The sequence below is a fragment of the Fusarium redolens genome (genome assembly GCF_020744475.1).
Source record: "Fusarium redolens strain MPI-CAGE-AT-0023 chromosome Unknown BKA55scaffold_11, whole genome shotgun sequence".
NCBI classification, from domain to species: Eukaryota; Fungi; Ascomycota; class Sordariomycetes; order Hypocreales; family Nectriaceae; genus Fusarium; species Fusarium redolens.
Genome location: NW_025763674.1, coordinates 1,622,154 through 1,641,437, shown reverse-complemented (window position 1 = coordinate 1,641,437; position 19,284 = coordinate 1,622,154). Strand labels below are relative to the sequence as shown.

Here is a 19,284-nt window from a genome sequence, read left to right as displayed (position 1 = left end):
TGTCGCATCCCTTGTATGTCACGTGTTTCAGACCCATGTTGGTCACAGATCACCCCTCATCATTCTCATCCACGTCCAGTTCAATTAACTAAGAAACTACGGAGTAACTATAGTTAATTACTCTAGCCACCATGGCAGACCAAACCTCGCAGTCGCCCAATCCGGCAGAAACACCCTCATCGCCTGCCATAGTCTCACCGCCGCAACAGACAGATCTTATCCCTGCCGACGACGAGCACGTACGTGGATAAAATACCTCATCGAGGTTTAGTCATGAGTTTATCTCTTTTGTAGGACAACGAGGTGCAAGACGATGCCGATTCCACTCTTGGTGCAGACGCGTTAGTTTTCCCTTCAAGTCGTCCAGGAGTGATTAAATGCTAATATACGAAACTTAAGAGAAAGCTCGACTGCCTCAGTCTCCGCCAGTATCCTTGAATATCGTCGCAGTCAAGGCCGCACTTATCACAGCGATAAATTTACCACCAACTACTTTTTGCCCAATGATGATCAGCAGCTAGAGTCCGTGGACTTGACGTATGACCTTTGACACCTGAAAGCATTGTTCCAAGTCTAATCTTTCACAGTCATCACTATTTGACAATCTTGTTGGATGACAAGCTGTTTCTCCCTCCCTTAGAAGCAGATAATATTAACGTTGGTATCTCTGATCCAAGCAGAGCTATATTGATCGTATAACTGACCGCTTGGTGCTTTATCAGAAAGTGCTTGACGTGGGCACTGGAACTGGTAAGTCATCTCAAACCTATTCCTTCCATGCACTGTTGACAAGCTGTATCAGGTATCTGGGCAATGTACGTGCAGTATTGGTTCCTTTGAATGCCTGTCACTGATAGACCTAGCGAATTTGCTGACCGTTATCCGAATGTCGAGATTATTGGTACCGACCTCTCCCCATGTCAACCAGAATGGGTTCCACCAAACGTTCGCTTCGAGATAGACGATGCAGCCCTCAGCTGGACATGGGAGCCTAATGAGTTCGACTTCATTCATATCCGTTACATATTCGGTGCTATCAAAGACTGGTCTGCCCTGTTCTCTGAGGCTTACCGCTGCTGCGTCCCTGGAGGCTGGGTTCAGTCTGCTGAAGCCGATGTCGAGTTTCGTTGTGATGACGGCACAATCGATAAAGAGCCAAACCTGAAGCTGTACAAGAAACTGTTTGAAGAAGGGGGAAAGATTCTCGGAAATCCCTTCTTCGTATATGACCAACAGGTTCAAGGGTTCAAAGATGCTGGTTTTGAAGACGTCACGACTCTTGACTACAAGGTGACTGCTGCAAGTCACTCAATTTTACAGGATCATCTATTAACAAACCCCCAGATTCCCGTCGGAGATTGGCCAAAAGACCCCAAGCTCGCCGAGGTAGGGAGATTCGTTCGCGCTTGTTTGGAAACTGATATTGAAGGTAAGTGGAGACCTCCAGCATAATAACTAGCTAACTTGGACCCAGGATATACTCTTATGATGTGGAATGACGTACTGAGGTGGCCCAAAGAAGAATACCAGCTGTTCCTTATGAGCATCCGCAAAGCTATCAGGAACCCAAGGATTCACACATACATGAGGGTTCGATATGTATATGGACGTAAGCCCTCACCACAGTGAGATGAGACTTATATCATTCGAGCATTTCAATATATAGATACTTTGTGGTATTCAAGAGTCGCCCCTCCAGTTTGAATGTAATCTAACAGGGTACCAATACATTCATGAGCCCTATTTTCTCGATCCAGGCCGCCGAGTTATGTCCAGCCACTCCCCATTATCCTCTGCTGGGGATCGAGGCAAAAAGGTAGCGGGGTGGATAAAGTTGAAAACCCCAACGGCGATTACCATCATGGCGCCATCAAGTGTGATAAAGTACCGTTCATGCGTAATAAGGTATCCCGTCCAGCCCTGTGAAAGCTCTATAGTGCGGTATATGCTCCTCAGATAGATGCATAACAACGACAACGTCATGGAACTTAGTATGGGGATGGAGGACTGCTTTCGGGATTTTAAGATGCCTTGCCTGGTGGATCGAATTAAAAAGTCAATTGCAAGAGCAACAAAGACGCTCATGGAAGCCAGTTGGAAGACTATTCCCGCAACCATGATGTTGGTGCCTGGATCTGTGTTACCGTTGATCTTGTTCACTTCCGATGAGGCCAGACCGCCGCCAACTGCCTGGACGACCAAAGAAATCACGTCGCAAGTACAGAATATCCAAAGATATAGACTCGGTCGAAGAATGGAGCAGTTGCGGCCGAAGACCTGGATCAAACGACCAAGAATAATGTAGACACCAGCAGTGAAGAAAACAGGGGCTACCGATGATCAGTCGGTTAGTTAACAATTGAGAGGGGTTAATCATATAATGGTCGGAGTGCATACCAATGATGAGTGTCGAGATCTGCATGAGAAATGCCGTAGAGTTGTAAGGACATTGAGAGGACCATGTACGGCCCGCCCAGCCGATGATTTCGACTATCGGAAGTGATTAATTCAAGCCCATATTTATAGATGTAGTGGTTTCAACATACCCAGACCACCAACAACAAAGACGATACACCACCAAACTTTGGATCGGCCAAGCTGAATTATGTGTGAAATGGTGGAGAGACGGAACAGTATACAAAATACAATGCCTGCAGAAGTGGTTGGAGCGTAGCCATATGAAGTATGAATGCCCGTTACCAAAGAGTGGCAGCCCTTGCGTAGGTCTTGATCTGCTGACATGTTGCGTTGGTGCGTGCCAGGACCCGGGGAAAAAAGACTGAATTGGCGATGAGATTGAAGACCTAGACTCTAGCTCTTGCTTTATATACTGACCAGTGTTACGAGAGCTTTCACTCTTACAGGGGCACTTTCACCAATGAGGCCGCAAGTGGCGCAGCGACAGACTGCAAATTTCGCAGTTTGATACGCAATGAATGGCCTGAGATTGAAAGTCACACACGATGGGCTATTCTGGCACTTTCAAGACAAGAATAGAAGCACCTTGAGCTATATACTATGTGGATACCGCTCACATATGCTGGTTGGGGTTGCTTGTAGACTCGGAAAACCAGTTTCACACCAGACATGGCCTTATCGTACCTGCGTAGGCTGACAAAGCAGAGACATGCCATAAGCCATAAGCCCCAACTTATCCTTGTTTCATTCGCCCGCATTTTCGGACCTCATTTGCGAAGGCTGTTGAGAACTGCGAATTTCGCATTTCGCACTTCACTCGTGGCCTTTGACGAGGAGTCGATGCTATCTACACCCAGCTTTCGTCGTTTGTTTCAGCCTGGCGTCAACAAATTTTTTGGGTCTACCCGTTCGTTGCATTTTGCTGTTCGTTGCCACCATGCATCCGAAACCTAGCCGCGCAAGAGCTGCACGGCATGTCGACAGGCCAAGCTGGCTTGTGATGCACGCCACAAATCTACTGGAGTCTCGTGTACGAGGTGCAGCAAGCGCGGGCTACAATGTCGGTTCGATTCCAATTTCAAAAGAATTCCAACAAGAAAGTTAGTAATGGTCCCGTTGGACTCGGAGAGCATTTGGCCAAACCCCATTCTTGATAACGACTGTATTACTCACACTCACAGTATCGTGGAGGCTATCACCAACCGTATTGAACTCCCGCAACCAGCCCTTGGTGAATCAAGTTCGGCTCAGTTGACCATGTCTCAAGGACCCTGCATGTCCTTTTCAACCTGCACGCGCTCCTCCAGCCCGTCTTCTCATACTGACTCGCAATTTTCCACGGCACCAATCGGCGCTACTCAAAACGCTCCTGCAGATGCATCAGACGCCCCCACCGTGATCGGTTCTGGCGATATGTTCGATGCTGAATTCATGGACCCCTATGGGTATATTTTGAGCACCGATCCGTCCTTGATGGTTGATAACTTGGAGGACCCATGCTTGAGGATTTCGTGACCTCCCCCCAATGTCACAGACATCAATGCATAGACGTCTATATAAAGTCCTGACTAGTCCCAGTTGGATATTTAAATAACCATTATTATCCATGATACACTTTCCCCATCTCAGTTCAATTACTCATGAGTCTGTCTCATAGACCACTCCTGGCTTTATCCTGAAGTGGTGGTTCTTCCCCCCGCTCCTTATGCAGACTGGAAATTGGTAACGCACAACGACTTACAGCGGAATATCTGGCATAGCCATGTATCTATATAGCCTGGTAAACGCCCCCAGTCTTTCTTCCATCCAACAGGAAGTCTAAAACCTTCTAGGTCTTTTTACCGATCACGGCTGTTGCCGCCATATCCGTTGGTATCCTGAGACGAAACTCAAGCGACACGTGATCTGCTAATAGGTGCCGCTTTTATAGGACCCCTTAGCCCCTTATTAGCCCCTATTAGCTTATATTAGAGCTATTTACCTTAAGCTTTTAGTCTTAATTCTAGGACTAGGACTTTAAATATTATTATACTTAAGACTTTATGGCTATAATAGTAACCCTAACTAGGGGCACCTTTTAATCTTATTTTTATATTAAGATATTACTTTTTAATCTCTTAATAAAATCCTAAAGCTTAGTTATAATTAAATACTTTTATACCTAAAGTAATAAGCTTTAATATAAGGCTTTTTACTTTTAAAAATTAATTATATTATTATAATAAGTAGTCTTATACTTTAATATATTAAGTTATTTCTTTATATTTATACTTAGACTTCTGCCTAGTGTTTAAACTTAATTTTATCTATTTATATATAATATTTCTTATTATAGTATTTACTTTTAAATTTTATTATTATACCTTTTAATACTATTTATCTTCTTATTAACTTATTTTTATTTAATAAATAAAGCAAAGAGTATAATATATTTAATAAGTAAGTATAATAAAATCTTTTAAGTTAATATTTAAATATTTAATTAATTAATTCTTAATTATTTATTATATTATAGCCTTTAAATAAAGCTAAAGTTTTTTTTTTACCTTTTAAGCTATATAAAATAACTTAACATTAAATACTTAATAAGCTATAAAGATTTATAAAGTTAAGTAAATAAAGTTATATTATTATTAATATAATATTTAATTATAATATTTTTTTAAATTTATAAGTTAGCCTTAAAAAATATATTTAAGTATTTTTAAAGTCTAATATAATTTAAATATTTATTACCTCTTAGTAAATAAAGCTTTATTAAGTTAATATTATTATAATTAGCTATTTTAATTATAGCTTAAACTAAGCTATATATAACCTAGCTAAAGAGCCTTACTTACTTTTTAACTAGCCTTAATCTTCTTCTTATAACTTACTTTAAAGACTACTTTTTTACTAAATCTTATAATATATTTAAATTATTTATAATAAGTAATTTAATTTAACTCTTATTATACCTTTTAATTATAACTACTAATAATATTATAATTATATTATAATAATACTTATTAAAAAAAGCCTATAAATATTTAATTTTAATAAGCCTTATTTAATAAAAGGCTATAATATAATTAATATAATTAATATAATTAACTAAGCTATTAAAAAAGATAATTATAATAAGCTTTATAATATAATAATAAAAATTAAAAAGGCCTAGTTATATAAAAATAATATTAATTATATTAAACTAATAGTATTTAATTATAAATGCCTCTTACTTATATACCTTTTTTATAATAGTTATGTTCTTATTAAAAAGGCCTTTCTTAATTTTAAGATAAAAAAACTTAATAGGCTAAAAGGAAAGCTAATTAAAAAGGTAAATTTAAGTTAGAAAGAGAGGAAATTTATTAAGGCCTTTTATAATAGCTTATATAATAAGTAGTTTAAGACTATTTAAGGGCAGGCTAAGAAGGTATTAAAGAGGACTAAGCGCTGGTAAGGATATAAGAGGGGTAATTATAATATTTAGAGAAATAAAAAGAAAATATATTAAGTTTTATATAAGTTTAACTACTTAAAGTTAAAAACCTAAAGTTATAATTAATATTAATATTAATAATATAAAAAGCGTTAAAATAGATTATATAATATAATATATAATAGGCTTAATAAATTAATTAAATATTATTATATTATTAATATAATAAAGTTATTTAATTATAATATAATATTATATTAAACTTATTTAAAAGTTAAAATACTTATTAAGTAATATATAAAGTAAAGCTAAAGATATTTATTTTTAATATAATATAAGATAAGATATTATATATTATATTAAAAAAATAATAACCTTAATATTAAGTTTTAGTAAATTATATAGCTATTATCTTAAAGCTTAAGATTTAATTAAATAAATAATCTTAATTTATAAGTATAAAAATAATGTTTCCCTTATTGTTAATAGGCTAAATACCTTTTTTATTATTACCTTCTTAAGATAATTACTATTAAGGCTTTAATCTTAAAGAGTTATATTAAAATAAGCTAAAAACCCTTATTTATATTATAAAATATATTATTATATAATTATTATTAATAATAATTAATTAAGTTATAATTATTTAATTATAGTAATTAATTAATATATAATTAATACTTTAATATAAATTAATAATATTAATATTAAAAAAATCCTAAGTTTATATTTTCTTTTTATTATTATAAAATTATAAGTAAAAACCTATTATATATTAATACATTATATTTATATAATAAATTAAATTTATAATTTTTAATTATTAAATATAGCTTTATAATATTATATAAAATATATTTATTATAAAATATATTATAAATTAAATTAAATTATAAAATAATATACTAAAAGAAGTATAAGTTAAAGATAAATATAATTAAATAATACCCCCTGTTTATATTAATAGTATATTAATATTTAGCTAATCTGTTAAATCTATTACGTGTTATGTCCCGTGACCTATTTAACCCTCTTTACGCCGCCGACGCCACGACCTAATACGTTTTCCTCCCAAACCCCGCGATTACCCCTCTTCCATCCCAGACATCGTGGTATGCCGTCCCCCTCATCTCAGTCGCGCTCTCGTGGTCCAAGACCATAGCCAGCCTGGTCTTCACAGGGGCTCGGTCTTCTCTAGTACCTCCTTGGCCTGCCACCAGCTATCCTTAAGCCACTTATCATATAAGCCGCCTAGGCAAAGGGCCTTAATAAACTTCCTCTCCCTCTGGCTTAGATTTACCCCTATAAGTAACTTCCCTTCTAGCTTATTAAGTTTCTCTATCTTAAGATTAAAGAAGCCTCTGTTAATTAGCTTATAGTAAGGCTATATAAGCAGGAGGATCTTATAACTAAAGACTACTAGCTTAATATAGCTAGTATTATCCTTATAATCCTAGGCATCTTTGATTTCTATAGCCTTTATATAAAAGATATTGCCCTTGCCCTTCTTATCTTATGTAAGAGCTTCTTTAATTATATCGATCATATCGTGGCCTTCTGTTAGATAAGGCTCATCGGGATTAGGTGTCTGCAGGCTTCTTCTAAGCATCGTTATGGTGCAGCTGTGATGCTGTTAGCAGTTGCGATCAGAAGGGGAAGTCGGATCGGATCACTTACTGGTGAGTTTGCGGCGCGGTCTCTACTGCTTAGCCTCTGGCTGACCTAGAAGTGGAAGCGCAGTGGATGATTCAAGCGTGGTATCTGCAGGGGTCGGCGAAAGAGTGCGTATGCGATTATGACCTTGCTCTCTGGTACTGAAAACTGACTTAAATTGTCTTAGCCTTTGAAGTGGGTTGCAGGAAGAAGATTAGGGCCAGCTGAAGAGCAAGGCTCTCTAGCTAGGTTATATGCAGCTAGGTTTAGGCTGTAATTAAGGCAGCTAATTATAATAATATTAACTTAATAAAGCTTTGCCTATTAAGGGGTAATAAATATTTAAATTATATTAGACTTTAGAGATACTTAAATATACCTTTTAAGGCTAACTTATAAACTTAAAAGAAAAAAAGAATTAATTAAATAATACTTTAAATATTAAACTTATAAAGATTATTTAATTATATTTATTTTTTAATTTATATTTTTTTTATTATATTTTCTTATAACTTAATTTAATTTATTATTAGCTTATTAAGTTAGTCTTAATTTATTAATATTTATAATTTTTCTTTAAATATTTAAACTTTTTTTTCTTAATTTGCCTTTTTCTCTTTTTATTTCCTTTTACTTCTTTTCCTTTATTTTATAATAATACTTAATTCTTATAATAAAATATTTATATTATTAATTTAATTAATTAAATTATTTATTTTAATTTTATAAATTATACCTAATATATATTATTATTATTACTTAATATAATATTATTAATAAAAGCTTATTTTTATCTTAATATATATAATTTTATTTTAAATAATTAGCTAAGTTTATTAATATATTTATTTAACTTATAATATATTTAATAAGAAATATATTATCCTTAATATTAATAATTTTTTTTTAAGTTTATAAGTTAGCTTTAAAAGGTATATTTAAGTATCTCTAGAATTTAATATAATTTAAATATTTATTATCCCTATAGCTAGCAAAGCTTTATTAAGTTAAATTATTATAATTAGCTGCCTTAATTATAGCCTAAACCTAGCTATATATATACTAGCTAAAAAGCCTTACTTACTTATTAGCTAGCCCTAACCTTCTTCCTATAACCTACCTAAAAGGATACTATGCTTTAATTATCTATTATACTTCTATAATAAGTTATTTAACCTAACTTAAATACCTTTTAGCTATAATTACTAATAGCATTATAGCTGCCCTATTATAATACTTACTATTTAAAGAAGCCTATAAGTACCTAGGCTTAATAAGCCTTATTTAACTAAAGGCTATAATATAATCCTTAAGATTAAAAAAGCTCTTAAGTAAAATAAAAATAAAGGTAATATATTATATATAATAGTTATAGATATTAAAGAGGCCTAATTTAATAAAGATAATACTAGCTATATTAAGATAGTAATCTTTAATTATAAGATCTTTTTACTTATATAATTTATTTATAAGAACTTTCTAATTAATAAAGACTTCCTTAAATATAAAAAGTAAAAGCTTAAAAATTTAAAAAGAAGCTATATAGAGAGGTATAGCTAAGCAGGAGGGAGAGGGGGTTTCTTAGGGCCCTTAATGGCGGCTTATATAATAAGGGGCTTAAGGATATTTAGTAGCAGGCTAAGGAGGTACTAGAAAAGACCGAGAACCTGTAAGGATAGAAGCGGGGTAATTGCGGGGTTTTGTAGAGGAAAAATATATTAAGTTTTATATAAGTTTAGTTGCCTAAAGTTAAAGATATTTGGCATTGGCGGCAAAAAGAGGATTAAATAAGTTATAAGATAAATTATATAACTAAATAAGTAAATTAGCTATAATATTAATATATTATTAATATAAACAGGGGCCTTAGTATTAATATATTATATTTAATAATTAAAAATTATAAAATTAATTTATTATATTAATTATAATTTATTAATATATAATAAGTATTTACTTATAATTATATAATAATAAAAAAAGAAATATAAATTTAAAACTTCTTTAATATTAATATTATTAATTTATATTAAAGTATTAATTATATATTAATTAATTAGGATAATTAAATAATTATAATTAAGTTAATTATTATTAATAATAATTATATAATAATATATCTTATAATAAAAATAAAAGTTTTTAGTTTATTTTAATATAATCTTTTAGGGTTAAAGTCTTAATAGTAATTACCTTATAAAGGTAATAATAAAGAGGATATTTAACTTATTAAAAATAAAAAAATTTATTTTTTATATTTATAAATTAAGGCTATTTACTTAATTAAATCTTAAGGCTTAAGATAATAATTATATAATTTATTAAGATTTAATATTAAGGTTATTATATTTTTTTAATATAATATATAATATCTTTTATTTATATTAATACTATATTAATATTTAATTAATTTATTAAGTTTATTATATATTATATCTTATAACTTATTTAATTCTTTTTATATTACTAATACTAATATTATAACTTTAAGTCTTTAACTTTAAGTAATTAAACTTATATAAAACTTAATAAACTTTCTTTTTAAATTTTATAATTACCCCTCTTATATCCTAAATATTATAAAATAATATACCCTTATCTATACTCTTATAATTTAAGATTATAACTAGCCTGATTTATATATTACTAAGGCTTAATTCTTTTTAATATCTTTTTAGCCTACCTTTAAATAGCCTTAAGCTACTTATTATATAAATTATTATAAAGGGCCTTAATAAATTTCCTTTCCCTTTAACTTAGATTTACCTCTTTAATTAATTTCCCTTTTAGCCTCTTAAGTAAGTTTCTTTATCTTAAAATTAAAAAAGGAATTTTTAATAAAAGGGTAATTATTATAAAAAAGATATATAAATAAGAGGATTTTATAATTAAAGGCTATTAGCCTAATATAATTAGTATTATTCTTATATAATTAGGCCTTTTTAATTTTTATTATTATATTATAAAGCTTATTATAATTATCTTTTTTAATAGCTTAGTTAATTATATTAATTATATTAATTATATTAATTATATTAATTATATTATAGCCTTTTATTAAATAAGGCTTATTAAGATTAAATATTTATAGGCTTTTTTTAATAAGTATTATTATAATATAATTATAATATTATAAATAGTTATAATTAAAAGGTATAATAAAAGTTAAATTAAATTACTTATTATAAATAATTTAAATATATTATAAGATTTAGTAAAAAACTAGTCTTTAAAGTAAGTTATAAGAAGAAGATTAAGGCTAGCTAAAGAGTAAGGCTTTTTTATTATAACCTAATGCATTCTAATATATATAAAAATAAATACCTTACCTTTTCTTTTAATTATTACTACTTACCTTATAATAAGTTATATATATATTATTTAACTTATTTAATAAAGAAATATAAATAGAATTAAATTAACTTTATTTTACTTATATATACCTTAATATATATATATATTCTTTTAGTAATAAATAAAACTTAACTTACTAGCTATTAATAAAATATCTTTATATTAATAAGCCTAATATATATTACTTAATTATTAAAAGATATAATAATTAATTTACTTAATTTAATACCTTAAAGTATTTATAAATATAAACTTAATATAAACTAGTTTACTTATTTAAAAACCTAATTATTATATATTAATAGCTTTTATTTAAAATATAATATAATAATAACTAACCCCTGTTTATATTAATAGTGCACTAATATTATAGCTAATTTGCTTATTTAGTTACATAATCTATCTCGTGACTTATTTAATCCTCTTTTTGCTGCCGACGCCAAATTCAGTCACGACTTTAGGTCTTTAACTTCAGGCAACTAAACTCACACAAAACTCAATACATTTTTCCTCTATAGAACCCCGCGATTACCCCGCTTCTATCTGTATGTTTGCCCTCTTCCTCTGTCCCCTCCTCCGTTAACTATCCTTAGATAGCAGACATTGCATTACAGGTTCTCGGTCTTCTCCAGTACCTCCTTAGCCTGCCACCGGATATCTGTAAGCCACTTATTATGCAAGCCGCTATTAAGGGCCCTAAGGAACCCCCTCTCCCTCCTGCTTAGCTATACCTCTTTATATAGCTTCTTTTTTAAATCCTTAAGCTTTTATTTTTTATATTTAAGAAAGTCTTTATTAATTAAAAGGTTTTTATAAATAGATTATATAAGTAAAAGGAATTTATAATTAAAGATTATTATTTTAATATAGTTAATATTATCTTTATTAAATTAGGCCTCTTTAATATTTATAGCTATTATATATAATATATTACCTTTACTTTTATTTTATCTAAAAGCTTTTTTAATCTTAAGGATTATATTATAGCCTTTAGTTAAATAAGGCTTATTAAGCTTAGGTATTTATAGGCTTTTTTAAATAGTAAGTATTATAATAAAGCAGCTATAATACTATTAGTAATTATAGCTAGAAAAGGGAAAATTAGGTTAGGTTAGATAACTTATTATATACTAAATAATTAAAGTGTGGTATATAGTAAAGGTTAATAAAAGACCTTTTAAGTAAGTTATAGGAAGAAGGTTAGGGCTAGCTAATAAGTAAGTAAGGCTTTTTAGCTAGTATATATATAGCTAGGTTTAGGCTATAATTAAGGTAGCTAACTATAATAATTTAACTTAATAAAGCTTTACTAGCTATAGGGGTAATAAATATTTAAACTATATTAGACTTTAGAGATGCTTAAATATACCTTTTAAGGCTAACTTATAAACTTAAAAAAATAAAAAAAATAATAATAATTAAGTAATATTATATTATTAAAATAGATAAGATATAGAGGAAGTATAATATAAGTAATTATATAATACTTTTATAAAGAAGATAAATAACTTAAAAATAAATAAAAATAGCCTTATAAACTACTATATAATAAGCTTGGAATAAGGATATATTTATTATTTAAAGATAGATATATATAAAAAGCTAAGAAATATAATATTATAACCTAATAAGGGGAAGCGCTTATATTACATATAACCTATTAATAACCCTACTAATTATATAATAACTTATAAATAAACCTTATAATACCTATAAGCCTTATAATACAGCTTATAATATTAATTTATAACTTATTATAAGCCTAATTTATAATACTATAAGCTATTATATTATATATATATTTATTTAGTAATAAATAAAACTTAACTTATTAGCTATTAATAAAACTTCTTTACCTAAATATACCTAACTTACCTTATTTACTATTAAAAAATATAATACTTTATAATTACTTAATTTAATACCTTATAACTTTATAAATATTAAACCTAATATAAACTAGTTTACCTATTTAAAACTAATCTTATTATATATTAATAGCTTTTATTTAAAATATATTATATTAATAATTAAGTAATATTATATTATTAAGATATTTAGTAATACTAATTTAATATTTTCTTATACTAAAGCACTACTTAGCACTATTAAAATAATAGTTAAAGTCTAATAACTTTATAATACTATTTATACTTTATAGGCTTAGGTAAATTTATGCCTTATTATAACTATTAATAAAGGTAATAATAAATAAGACTTAAATAAAGCACTTAAGCCTTCTAAACTAAAACCCTTTAAAGGCTAAGCTACTAATATAATCTTATTCTTAACTTAAATAAAGGCTTACTTCTATCTCTATAAAAATAAACTAAATACCCTTATAAAGAAACTCTTATATATTATAAGCCTAATTTAAGAAAATATAAAGAATTAGTTTAAACCTATTTTAAGAGATTTCCTTAAAAATAAAGAAAAATAATAAGATTAAGATATATAAAATATTTTTAGAAATTAAGGAAAATTTTAAATAAGCCCTTAAAGATAACTTTAAAGTAATTAATAAAGAATAATAAGCTATAATAAAGTTACTTATACTTAAATAAATTAAGTTTTATATTACCTATTTTACTAAGTTCTAATAGCTTATATTTAAGACTAAATAGGATAATAAAGCCTTAATAAAAATCTATTATAAAGGATTAAAAGAAGAAGTTAAAAATAAACTATACCTAATTAATAAACTAAAAGAAGGTTTAATTATATATATTATTATAGTAATTAAAATTAATAAATAATAATATAAATAAAAAAGAGAAAGAGTAAACTATAAATAAAGTAATAACTTTAATTTATATTACCTTAATTAATAATATAATACTAATAATTAAAATAACTCTTAAAGCTAAGGCTAATAATAAGGTAATTATTAAAATAATACTTTATATAAAACCTAAATAAGACCTATAATACTTAAAGCTATATAATAAGGCAATAAGGGAAAATAAAATATATCTTAATATAAATACTATAATTATAATTAATTTAGATATATAGTATAATAATGCCTTAAACTATAAAAACCCTAATAGCAAAACTAAGGTAAATAATATTTTAAATTAACTTAAATATTAGGAATAACTTAAAGTAAGTATAATATAGTTTTATATTATAAATTAACTTTTATAAAACTATTACTTTAAATTATAAAAAGAAAAAAAGAAAAATTACTTTTAAAAGAAGAAAAAGAATAATAAAGACTTTATAAAAATAAAATTAATAACTAGTATTATTATTAAAAAATAAAAAACTTAAAATAAAAAAAATACTTTTAATAGAAATAAAGAAAGAGATAATAATAAAAAAGGATAATAAAAAAGGTAATAAATAATATTAATTAAAAGTCTTAGGTATAATATAATAAAGAATAGTAATTATCCTTAATATAGATAAAAAAGCTAAGTTAATTAGTAAAATAAATAATATCCTTACTAAAATTATAATAGTAAATAAGCTCTAAAAGAAGGAAATAGCCTTTAATAAGGAATAAGAAGTAAGAGCTAGGATTTATACTTATTATTATTAATACTCTTAAAATATAAGATATAAAAGAGGAGTAGTATAAGTAATTATATAATACCTTTATAAGGAAAATAAATACTTTAAAGAAAAATAAAAATAACCTTATAAGTTACTACTTAATAAAATAAGAAATAAGATATATGTATTACTAAAAGAAAGGTATATATAAAGAGCTAGAGAATATAAAAATACTAATATAATTAAACTTTTAAAAATTAAAGTATATTATATTAATAATACTATAAACCTATTATATAAAAAAGAATAATTTAATAAATAAAATAATATTTAAATATTTTTAATAAATAAATAATATAAGGAGATGTTATAGTTATTTTATAAATATTATTAATATAAAATATATAAGTAAGAGAAGCTTAATAATAATTACTTTTTAGTAATTATCTTAATATACTTAATAATAAACCTTATTTAAAAAAGGAAATAAAAAAGTATTTAGTATATATATAATATAAAAACCTAAAAGTAGTAGAATTATAGTTTAATATAGCCTATTATTAACAGACTTATAAAGTAAACTAGCTTTATAAAGGGATTTAATAATTATAAAAACTTATTAAAGATATTAAAGAGGAATTCTAGGTAATTATTAAAGGAAATTTAATTATTTAAGGAAATAAATAAAAGAAACTAAATTAAATAATAATAATATAACTTAAGAAAGAATTTTTACTTTAATTAACCTTATAGAAATATTTAATAAAGTAAAAATTAATAAAATAAAGAAAAAACACTAAAAATAAGAAAAAAATATTAAGAATAAATTAATAATAAATAATATAATTACCTAATAAAAAACTATTAGTAAATAATATTAGTTTAAAAACTATTAAAAAACTACTATATTAGTAAAAAGCTAATAGACTTTATTTATATAATAACTTTATAAACTTTTAATAACTTAATAAAATTATAATTATAAAAGATATAGCTAATAATAAATAATTTAGATAAAGAATTATATTAAATAAATAAGATATAAAGTTAAAAGAATACCTTTAATAGCTATTATATAATAAAGAATTTAAGAATAATTATATTAATATAGAAAAATACTATAATAGTAACTATAAATAAATTTATTAAGATATATTAAAAAATAAGAAATACTATTTATAATAAAGCTATAAATAAGTAAAATATAAAGATAAGAATAACTTAAATTAATAAGTACTTTAAGAGTTATATAAAATAATAAGCCTAATAGCCTAGTATTAAAAGTTTAAATTAAGGGGAGATGGCTAAATACTTAGATTAATTATAGAGCTAAATATAACTTTATTAACCTAGACCTAGTTATAGAGCTTGGATTATTATAGAAAAAAAAGTAATTTTATACTTAGTTATTAATATATAAGGATAACCTTTTAACTATAATAATAAAATAATAAATTAAGAGATTAATTACCTTAAAGTCCTTATTTAAGGGAAAAATTAAAAATAGACTTAAATATTATTCCCTTACTATTAAATATAAATATTATCTTTAGTATATTATAACTTAAATAAGTAAACTTATATATTAACTAGCTAACTAGCTAAGTTATGCTTTATAATAACTTGAATAATAATAATAAAATAATTATAATAAATAATAAGAGATCTTAAACCTTAATTAAAGATAATACTATAAATATATATAAAGTAAAGAATTTACTACCTTTAAAAGGAGTATAATATAAGTATATAAAGAGTAAAAAATAATAAAACAAATAAGCCTTAAGTTTTATTAAATACTAATTATATAACTTAAATAAATAACTAAAATACTAAAAGTAACTTAAAGAAAAAAAATAATAAAATTAACTTAAAAATATCTTAAAAGAGTATTATATTTATAAAAAGCTATTTAAAGAAAAACTTAAAATAAAGGTATTATAATATAGCTATTAAGATTATAAAATATAACTTAAAATAAATAACTTACTATTTTAAAAAATTTATAACCTTAATAAAAAAGAACTTATTACTTTAAGAAATTACTTAAATATAAAATTAATAAAAAGGAATATTAAAATATTTAACTTAATAATAGGATTTTTAATAATATTTATCTTAAAGAAAAACAGAAAACTATAACTTATAATAAATTATAAAAGATTAAATACCTTTATAATTAAGGATAAAACCTTACTTTTACTTATTATAAAACTTAAAGACTACCTATAAGGCAAATAGATCTTTATTAATTTAGACTTTAAAGGAGCTTATAACTTAATTTATATTAAAAAAGGAAATAAATAAAAGATAGTATTTAAAACTAAATTTAGACTTTTTAAATATTTAGTAATATTATTTAGGCTTATTAATATACTTATAATATTTTAATAAATAATTAATAATATACTTTAATAATACTTAAATATCTTTATAATATATTATTTAAATAATATCTTAATTTTCTTAAATAGTAAAACAAAATATAAAGAATATATTTATAAGGTTTTAAAAGCCTTATAAAATACTAACTTATTAATTAAATTAAAAAAGAGTTACTTTTATAAAAAAGAAATAGACTTCTTAAGATATATTATTATATCTAGTAAAATTAAAATAAAATAGAAAAAGATCTTAATAGTAATAAATTAGCCCTTATTAATAATAGTTAAAAAAGTCTAGAGCTTTTTAGGATTTACTAATTATTATTAAAGATTTATTAGGGATTTTAGTAAAATTATAAACACTTTTATAAAACTTATAAAAAAAAATAAAACCTTTATATAAGGATTAAAAGTATAAGAAGTATTTAAATAACTATAATAAGCTATCCTTAATAAACCTATATTAGTTATATTTAACTTTAATAAAGAAATAGAACTTAAGATTAATTTATTAGACTTTATGCTTAGAGGATAAATAAGTTAATATAATAATTAAGGCAAATTATACCTTATTATGTTTTACTTATATAAATTATATAAAGTAGAACTTAACTACCTTATTTATAATAAAGAATTCTTAGTAATTATTAACTGCTTTAAGGAATTTAAATACTACCTTATAGGAAGTATATATTAAATTAAGGTTTATATTAAGTATTAAAATATCTTATATTTTAGTATAATATAAAAACTTAATTAATAATAACTATATTATATTAAATATTTATATAAGTTTAACTTTATAATTATTTATTATAAAGGCTTAAATAATAAATAAGCTAATATTATTAGCTAATAATTAAATTATAATATTAATATAATATAAGTAAAAATATAACTCTTAAGAAAAAATAATAAAAAAGAATATTAATTTACTTAATAAGTAAAAGCCTTGGGACATATAAGTAATAATAAACCTATAAATTAAGAAGAATAAATAGGAAGAATTTAAAATACTATTATAAAATATAATATTTAATATCTTATTAAAAGTAAAGCAGAAATACCTACTTATAATAATAAACTATAAGTACTTAAATAATATAAAAAAGAATTAATATAAGATATATATAAATACCCCTTATATAGCTACTAGGGTATTATAAAAACCCTAAAATATATCTAAATAAATTATAATTAAAAAGGAATTAAAAAAATAATAAGAAATATTATTAAATAATATAGGACTAAATTACTAACTCTTAATAGCATTTAGATTATAAATAAATAGGCAAATTAAATAAATAAATTAAGTATTAGAATAATACCTATAATACTATATTAATTATAAATAAAATAATTAGGTAGAAAAGCTATTAAGTGCCTAACTTGCCTATAATATAATATATAATAAAAGCATTAAAATAATATTATTAATAGCTAATTTTAAATTTAACTTAAATTTATATTATATAATATAAGAACTAAAAGCAGTTAACCTAGCTGCTATAATTAAAAGTAAGGATTTAAAAGCCTTATATAAAGAACTTAAAAAAAAACTTAAATTTATTAAAAAATAAATAAAAAAGTATTATAATATTAAAAGGATTAAGAAATTAATCTTTTTAAAGGGAAATATAATATACTTAGCTATAAAAAATATTATAATAAAATAACCTAATTATAAGTTAGACTATAAGTATATTAGGCTATATAAAATTAAAAGAAAAATCTTAAATAATAACTATAAACTAAACTTACTACTAAAAGTCAGGCTTTACTTAATCTTTTATATTTTACTACTTAAATTAATAGTTAATATAAGATAGATTAAAATTAATAATAAATTAGAGGAAATTAAAGGACTAGAGACCTATAAAGTAAAGGCAATTAGGAAAATATATAAGGAAAATAATAAGAAAGAATATTTAGTTAAATAGAAAAACTCCTTAAAAAATAAAAATATATAAGAACTAGTTAAATACCTTATTAATACCTAATAATTCTTAAGGAATTTTTATTAATATTAATAAAGAAAACCTTACTTTAATTAATAATATTAATAGCTTTTAATAATTAAGCCTTAATAGTAATAAAAGACTTTATATTATTTAAAACCTTAAGATTATTTATATTCTTAATATTATAATAAAGTATTTTATTATTATATTCTTATAACTATTACTTTTAATAATAAAGATATATTAAATAACTTAAATACTTATTTACTTATTATTATAATTATAATAATTTAGTTTTAACTACTTCCTTTTTATATTTTAAATAATATTTTTTTATAATAAAATAATTAGCTATAAAAAAATTAGACTTAATATATAAAAGAAAGATAGAAAAATAATAAACCTTTAAGAATTAAAATACCCTTACTATTATATTAATAACTATAATAAGTATACTATATATACTTAAAGTAGCCTTCCTTAGCCTAATACTTTAAACCCTAGGGTTTATAGTAATTATATAATATAATAAGAAAACTAGTATTTTTAATTAAAATAGCTTATACTTAATAGTTATAAGTAGCTTTAGATA

The 19,284-nt window shown here is 24.6% G+C and overlaps 4 protein-coding genes across 4 annotated transcripts; 3 read left to right on the top strand and 1 right to left on the bottom strand.

Moving 5' to 3' along the window:
* Positions 1 to 78: 78 nt before the first annotated feature.
* BKA55DRAFT_574089 (S-adenosyl-L-methionine-dependent methyltransferase) lies at positions 79 to 1,776 on the top strand. The gene is made up of 9 exons (XM_046193276.1): positions 79 to 239; positions 295 to 341; positions 400 to 537; positions 588 to 657; positions 723 to 750; positions 803 to 815; positions 864 to 1,290; positions 1,345 to 1,429; positions 1,475 to 1,776. The coding sequence occupies exons 1-9, from the start codon at positions 132 to 134 to the stop codon at positions 1,627 to 1,629; spliced, it is 1,071 nt and encodes a 356-aa protein (XP_046047785.1). The 5' UTR covers positions 79 to 131; the 3' UTR covers positions 1,630 to 1,776.
* BKA55DRAFT_647665 (RTA1 like protein-domain-containing protein) lies at positions 1,741 to 2,758 on the bottom strand (the record flags this gene model as incomplete). The annotated part of the gene is made up of 3 exons (XM_046197234.1): positions 2,547 to 2,758; positions 2,398 to 2,490; positions 1,741 to 2,330 (listed from the first exon to the last, which is right to left on the bottom strand). The coding sequence occupies exons 1-3, from the start codon at positions 2,740 to 2,742 to the stop codon at positions 1,741 to 1,743; spliced, it is 879 nt and encodes a 292-aa protein (XP_046047784.1). The 5' UTR covers positions 2,743 to 2,758.
* A 437-nt stretch (positions 2,759 to 3,195) lies between these two features.
* BKA55DRAFT_677417 (uncharacterized protein) lies at positions 3,196 to 4,351 on the top strand. Its single transcript, XM_046198116.1, has 3 exons — positions 3,196 to 3,518; positions 3,600 to 4,198; positions 4,251 to 4,351. The coding sequence occupies exon 2, from the start codon at positions 3,676 to 3,678 to the stop codon at positions 3,931 to 3,933; it is 258 nt and encodes an 85-aa protein (XP_046047783.1). The 5' UTR covers positions 3,196 to 3,518; positions 3,600 to 3,675; the 3' UTR covers positions 3,934 to 4,198; positions 4,251 to 4,351.
* Positions 4,352 to 6,910: 2,559 nt separating this feature from the next.
* Positions 6,911 to 7,827, top strand: BKA55DRAFT_574082 (uncharacterized protein). Its single transcript, XM_046193275.1, has 5 exons — positions 6,911 to 7,174; positions 7,226 to 7,359; positions 7,427 to 7,521; positions 7,583 to 7,623; positions 7,683 to 7,827. Coding segments are annotated over exons 2-5 (228 nt in total). The 5' UTR covers positions 6,911 to 7,174; positions 7,226 to 7,357; the 3' UTR covers positions 7,773 to 7,827.
* The last annotated feature ends 11,457 nt before the right edge of the window (positions 7,828 to 19,284 follow it).

What these genes read in the sequence shown, in the direction of transcription:
- BKA55DRAFT_677417 (XM_046198116.1), top strand. Translation starts at nt 3,676, where the DNA reads ATGTCTCAAGGACCCTGCATGTCCTTTTCAACCTGCACGCGCTCCTCC.
- BKA55DRAFT_574089 (XM_046193276.1), top strand. Translation starts at nt 132, where the DNA reads ATGGCAGACCAAACCTCGCAGTCGCCCAATCCGGCAGAAACACCCTCA. An exon ending in CTAGAGTCCGTGGACTTGAC is followed by an intron (nt 538 to 587) that starts GTATGACCTTTG and finishes AATCTTTCACAG; the next exon opens with TCATCACTATTTGACAATCT. An exon ending in TAGAAGCAGATAATATTAAC is followed by an intron (nt 658 to 722) that starts GTTGGTATCTCT and finishes GTGCTTTATCAG; the next exon opens with AAAGTGCTTGACGTGGGCAC.
- BKA55DRAFT_574082 (XM_046193275.1), top strand. An exon ending in TCGGATCGGATCACTTACTG is followed by an intron (nt 7,522 to 7,582) that starts GTGAGTTTGCGG and finishes GTGGAAGCGCAG; the next exon opens with TGGATGATTCAAGCGTGGTA. An exon ending in CTGCAGGGGTCGGCGAAAGA is followed by an intron (nt 7,624 to 7,682) that starts GTGCGTATGCGA and finishes AAATTGTCTTAG; the next exon opens with CCTTTGAAGTGGGTTGCAGG.